General features: G+C 30.2%; 1 protein-coding gene across 1 annotated transcript; it reads left to right on the top strand.

Annotated features, from left to right (window-relative positions):
• Positions 1–1,823: 1,823 nt before the first annotated feature.
• LOC110634719 (zinc-finger homeodomain protein 4) lies at positions 1,824–4,245 on the top strand. The gene has a single exon (XM_021783840.2). It carries the CDS (start codon positions 3,130–3,132, stop codon positions 4,000–4,002), a length of 873 nt encoding a protein of 290 aa, XP_021639532.2. The 5' UTR covers positions 1,824–3,129; the 3' UTR covers positions 4,003–4,245.
• Positions 4,246–7,002: the final 2,757 nt, after the last annotated feature.

Genomic DNA, 7,002 nt, shown 5'->3' with positions numbered 1-7,002 from the left:
CATTTACTATTTTGAGTCTTTCTCTTCATAATATTGATTCTCTTCAAAATTTATGTATGTCGCTCTCAATAATACATTATTTAAGAATTGAATCTGAATCATCTCATTTAAAATACAGTAAATCTTATCACTGCATTCAATAATTTAATCTTGTAAATGAAATTACTTTACACTAATTGTGTTTTTTAACCAATTATAAATCATGTAACCTAAATTAAATCATTAATTAATAATCTAATTAATTTGATTTTGGTTGCAAAATATGAATAGCTTTTTTTTTCAAGGTCCCCTAACTGAACTACACTAAGAAACTATATATATATATATATATATATATATATATATATATATATATATATATATATATATGTCTCTCCCTTCATTAAGATTGGAATTTTATTTATTTTTTTAATCCACATTTGTATTAGAAAGTTGAAACCCTCTCTTTTTTCTCTCTCTATCTTTCTCTTTCTCTCCAACCTTCCATGTGATGAGTCTGAATGGAATGCAATTGTCCTCAGTATTCTAAGGGAACATCATTGTCACATTGAATCCTTTGATGACACACCACCACAAGTGAATATTCATATGAGAAAAGGGTTTTATTACTCAGAGTAATTTATAATTAAGTCCTTAAAATATAACAAAATTAATCAATCAGTTCTTATTGTGTTTTTAATTAATATTTTAGCCCTTAACATTTAATTTTATTAATAAATAATTTTTATCGTCTAAATTAATCATTTTAAAATAATTTAATCTCTGAAATTTTATTTATTTTCAAAATAGTCCTCACAGCTTAATTTGTGTATTTTGTTATATTTCAGAGATTTAATTATAAATTATCCTAATAATAATAATAATAATACCATTATTATAATGGTATTATTATTATTATTATTATTATTATTATTATTTGAAATCTTGATTACTGCTTCCCTCAATAGTAAGTCTGACCTGTGAAGCATAAGACCCAGGCTAAGCTTTCTATTCTTAGCCAAATACCTAATTATCACTTTTCTTTCTTCCTTTGAACCATATTTTTAAAAATATATTGTGTTTCTTTTTCCTTTTTTAAAAAAAAATTAAAAATTCCATTTAAAAAAAAAAAAGTAGAAATCAATCATTCACATGAATTTCATGAGATCCTCAACTTCACCAAATTAATTAAATGGTACAGTTGCATTAAGCTAGTGAAATAATTAATTGCAAGAAGACAACAGAAAGGATATTATAGAAATAATAAAAAAAAATTCAGATAATTGAAAGCTTCCCCCCTTTCTTCTTTTTTGTATTATTTTTTTTATATGTTCCTCAAATAAATATTTAACAAGAAAATAGAAGGAGAAAGGAACAATTAATACCACTTTTAATTTCTCATAAGAGCATTCCATTAAAAATGGTCATGAGAAGGAATGCTAATAATCTAATTATGGACAAAGATGTCTTAAAAAGAAAAATTTTAAAGCTTAATAATTTTGGTTTAATTTGTTTTTAACTTTTTATTTAAATTAATTTATTAAATTTAATTTAGCCCAAAATTAAGTAATCAAACTTTTTAATTTTTAATCTTAAATTAAGAAATTTATTATAAATTAAGAAATTAAACTTTAATTTTTTATTTAAATGAAAAAATAAAAAATTTAGTTAATAAATTTTAAATTTTAAATTAAATTAAAATTTTAATTAATTTAAATAAAAAAATTAAAAATAAACTAAATTAAAGTTTTTCGTTTGAAATTCAACCTTTTGCAAAATAAAACAAATATTTCAAGTTTTGAACTTTAGAAGGCTTTGCCGCTAATTAATTTATTTTCATAGCTCTCTCTCTCTCTCTCCCTCTCTCTCCTCTTCCTTGTCCACTCTCTGACACACTGTTCTCCTCATGGCGTAAACACTTGATGGCTGGTAGTGCAAGCAAAGCAAAGGAACCACCCTACCTTTAATCTCCTTCTCTTAAACTCACTGTATTCCTCTTTGTCTGTAAAAAAAGGGAAAAAAAAATTATTTTTTTTTCATTTTTCCTTCTCTCTCCTCTCTCTCTCTCTCTCATTTTGGACCTCAACCCTACTATAAGCTCCTTGTTTAGTGCTTCCTTCACTGGCCAAAGCCCAATGCAAAATTCTCTCTTATTCTCTCCTCTCTTCTTCTTCACCGCCCAGTACTTAGTTCTTTTTTAGTACACTAAATTCTCTGTTCTCTCTTCTTCTTAGCCAAAAACTTGTGTGCTCATCATGGAAGGTGTTTAAGTTCAAGAATATTATATATCAAAGAGAAGTTCATGTGGGTGATTTCTTGATATTATCTTCGTAGTCTTTAAGCCTCCCATTTCCATTTCTAGAGAGAAGGAAAAAGAAAGAAAAGAAGGGTTTTCTTATTAGCCTTTCTTCTTCATCTATCACTTTCTTTTAGGGAGTTGTTAGTTTTGACTCTCTTTCTCTCTCTCACTTTCAAGAAAGAAAATAGAGATGGAAATGTGTGGAGAGAGAAAGTTGTTCTTTTGCTTATATTGGTCTGCTCTCATTGCCAGCTTCTGTCTACAGTATTACTGAATTTGCTGCTTCTTTCTTTTTCCTTCCAAGTTGACCTTTCAAGTAGAAAATACATGAGATGGACATCCCATGGAGGTCTAGCCATCTAGGTAGTTGATTACCCTTTTGTTTGCTTTCAAGCGTTTGATCAGAAGGATTGGCCCTTGTGTCATCCATAACTACTCTCTATCTCTCTATCTCTCAGCAACTGTTTCTCATCAATTACGTTAAGATATCCTAAACTCTTATTTGCAATTCCTTAGGTGGGTCATTCTTCCTTTTTTTTTTTTTTTTGAACTCTCAAAATCTTTTTCTAAGGGCTTGCAAGATAGCTAACTAGAACAGTAAGAATTATACATAGGTTATAGTCCTCTACTGTGTTGTTGTTGCTGCTTCTAAAAGAGTGGACAATTGACCCCCCAAGCAAAAAAAAAAAAAAAAAAAAATCATAGGATTGTAAGAAAGAAAGACACTTTTAATTATAATAATTTAGGCCTCCTAATTCTCCTCGTCTTGTTCTCTCTTTTGGTCTCCAAACAAACAAGAAAAACACAAAACAAATAATAGCCTAAAAGAAGAGAAGGAAAAGGAGAAGGAAATGGAACTTTCAAGTCATGAAGAGGAGATCCCCATTCCAATAAACAGTAGTTATGGTGGGGCACATGGACATGGGCATGGGCACATGATCCATCATGATCATCCTGCAACCCACAACCACATCATCCCTTCCTCAGCTCTCCAAATGCCCTCCAATAATGGCTCCTCCTCCATACCCTCAGCCCTGGAGGACCACCATGCTCCCTTCAAGAAAATGGTGAGGTACAGAGAATGCCTCAAGAACCATGCAGCTGCTATGGGAGGCAATGCCACTGATGGGTGTGGTGAGTTCATGCCTAGTGGTGAAGAAGGTAGCATTGAAGCTCTCACATGCTCAGCCTGCAATTGTCACAGAAACTTCCACAGGAAAGAAATAGAAGGGGAAGCCTCCTCTTGTGATTGCTACCATAGCAACCCACATTTCAGCAGGGTTGGAAGGAGAGTCATTTTAGGCCATCACAAGAACATATTAGCACCTGAAGCTTTAGGGTATGCTGCAGCTGCAGGAACCTTTGTGCCCTCAAGAGCAGCAGCTACTCCCCACCCCCAGATGATACTGTCTTACAACATGAGTTCCCTTCCTTCTGAGTCTGATGAGCAAGAAGACGGTGGTGGGGTAATAATGGCCAGGCCTGCACAACTTGTGAAGAAAAGGTTCAGGACAAAGTTCACACAGGAACAGAAGGAGAAAATGCTCAACTTTGCAGAGAAAGTTGGTTGGAAGATACAAAAGCAAGAAGAAGCTGTGGTGCAACAGTTCTGCCAAGAGATTGGAGTCAAGAGAAGAGTTCTCAAGGTTTGGATGCACAATAACAAGAATAATTTAGCCAAGAAGAACCCTCCTTCTCCTATTACTACTACTACTACTGTTTAGTTATGAAGATTATCAACTCAAAAACTTCATTCGCTCCCTCTAATCAGTTTGTGTTTTAGCCCTACTTAATTACTATTAGCTAAAAGAATTTTTACCTTTTTTCTTTACAATCTTTTTTCATATTATTATATCTTTCTTTTTGGGTATGTTTCTCTGAGTTCTCTTTATATTTAAAATAATATTGGTGGTGCATGTAATGTTAATTAGTTTAGAAAAACTGAGTTTGGTCGAGTTAATTTCATCAGTTATGGATGATTATGCTTTTTTCCAATCCATTTTGGTATAGAAATGGATTTGGATTGCAGCAATTTAGTCCATTTAACAGCTTATTATAGTTTAGTTCCCTTCTTTTCTCTCTTCTTATTATAAATACATAAGTTGCCTTTGTTATTTTTCACCAAAATATACTAAATTTGGATGACATTTTAAGTGGGAATATTAGCATCCTAAAATATATTTCCTTTATCTTGAAATTTTTTGAAGAAAATAAAATATTAAAGTTTGAATTGTTAACCACAAAGACAAGTATTCAATTATTGCATTATGAGTATAATAATATATATTATTTATGTGAAAAATATTAATATATACATAATGGTGAGATTTTTTTTACATTCAATGAAAGTATAATGGGCAAGATAACAACCTATAGGATATATAATGAGAGATGCAGTTATCTCTCTTTCTTACATAGTCTTAGAATTAGACTTGAAAACAAGAGACTTTTCTACTTCCTACGCCTGAACAAACCAAGATAGTGGTGAGATTTTTAAAGCTGATGAGAGTCTATTTTGTCTCTAATCCAACAAAATTCAAATATAGAACCTTGTGTGGAGATCTCAAGCTTTACCTTTGGGATGTGCATAAGGTTAAAATTTACTATCACCAAGTAAATTATAATTAACCCACAACCAGTTGGGAAATTTGTCCTTCTCTCCCAAAACTTTGGATTCTTTAACTAAGAAGAGGTGTACTTGTGGCTTGGAGTAATCTGTGCAGGCCATTACAATGAGACAGCAAATTTCATTGCTCTTTTCAGCTTATGGCATTTAGGGTTCTCTGAGCTCTCTTTTGTAATTTACCCTTCTATTCAAAGTTTATGGACAAGGGAATGAGCTTCACAATTAATTGCCCTCCCAATTTTTTTTTTTTTTTTATGCAGTTAGTTTAAATTTCATTGTTTTTATTATTCTGCTAATAGCATAATTGATTCTAGCTCTGTTTGGCATTGAGTTTCAGAACCTGAAACTATTTTTCTGAATAATTTTTTTGAATAAAAATATTATTTTAGATGCTGTTGAGAAAAACAGTTTAGAAAAAACAGTTTTGTTATTTTAGTATTTTTATGACTAAAATTGATTAAATTTAATTTTTAATTATTTTTTAATACTTTCTAACTAGTATATTTAAAATAGTGATTTTCTCAATAACAATTTTAACAATAATGCTAAACAAGCCCTCTATAGGTTTAATTAGTATTCCATAACATTAATCCCAGTTATATTGGTGAGATTTAAACCTTAATTAGATACATTCCAATAATTTTAATTAGTAATGTTGTCAAATTAATAATTTTTGTTTTGTCCTTCAAGGAAGGTTCTTTCAAATTGGAAAATTATCCAAAAATGCATATGTGCATTTGTGGTAGTTTTGTGGAATTTGGTAAAATTTTTTAGTTACTTGCACTTTTCAACCTGCAAAATTTTCATTGATACCCTTTTTTGAATTCATGGATTTAAATTTAAAATTTTAATTTTAAATATTAATTTGAAAATTTATAAATTTAAAAATATATTTTTTGGTTACAATAATTAAAACTTAATCTCAAATTAATTAGAGTAAGCTATATGTATCTTTTTTTTCGTTATTCAACTCTAAACATTAAAATCACATCAATATTCAAAAATAAAAAATGGAAATGAGTATTAAAAAAAATATTAGGTTGAATATAATTTTCAAATAACATAGTTAATATTAACTCAAAAAAATTTCATGTGTTGTAAAGGAGTGAATTAATGAAAAGATAAAAAAAGATAATGTATATTTATATGTTTGAAAAGAGGTAAAGGATAAATAAATTTTAAGTTATAAAATTAAAAACAGTCATATCTCTCACTTCCTTCTCCTTACTTTATATTTCAGATTAAAGTGTAAAAGAAATTGAGATTTAATATACAAGAGAGGGAAAAACTTACTATTATTTATTTTAACCTCCATTATTTCACCCATTTTCAAATAGAGTACATAACTCAATTACCCCTCATTGTATTTATTTTTTCTCCTTACCCGTTAAAGAGATGGGGCAACCCAATAATTTTCACAGCTAATGACCTAGGGCAAAATTTTGTAATCTTCTCTTCCCCATAAGAAAAGTGAAGGGGTGCCTTGGTCTGACTTGGGAATTGGATGAAAACAAAAACTTTGCTCCCTCTCATTTAAGAGGCCTAATAAATTTTGGATCATTGATCTTCTGAGCAATATTTAATATGGTTTAGGATAGTATTTAATGTACCTTGCTGCCATTGAGATGACATCCCTGCCCACCTATACATTACTCAGTGTAAGAAATTTAATTGAATGAAAACCAAATTGGTCAGATACTATTGTGTGCACAAGTGTACGTATTTATATAATACTTCAAGTGTAATTCATTATCCATATGCTACAGCTGTACGAATGGATCATGCTCTGAGTGTACGGGACCCACTATCTCTACTGAAGACCCTCCATCCAATGGTCTTTTTTTACTAGTCTAACCTCTCTCAATCAACCAGAGAAGGAAATTATACACTACTGCAGAAGATGAGGACCTTTATTTGCACTCCTTCATCCAGCATAAAATGTATGATTCTTGAGCCAATTGGATAGAAAAAGTCAAAATCCAACCTTTAAGATTGGAAGCAATTATATTTATATCTCACAATTTTGAAATTTATTGTTGTAAATCACAATAAACTGTATTGACTCTAAATTGTTGCTTAAAATTAGACCATTTAGATA

The sequence above is a fragment of the Hevea brasiliensis genome, chromosome 14, assembly GCF_030052815.1.
Source record: "Hevea brasiliensis isolate MT/VB/25A 57/8 chromosome 14, ASM3005281v1, whole genome shotgun sequence".
In the NCBI taxonomy this organism is placed as follows: Eukaryota; Viridiplantae; Streptophyta; class Magnoliopsida; order Malpighiales; family Euphorbiaceae; genus Hevea; species Hevea brasiliensis.
Note: the sequence above shows the minus strand (reverse complement) of the source record. Positions and strands in the feature narration are given on the sequence as shown.

Coding starts and splice junctions, on each gene's coding strand:
- LOC110634719 (XM_021783840.2), top strand. CDS start 3,130: ATGGAACTTTCAAGTCATGAAGAGGAGATCCCCATTCCAATAAACAGT.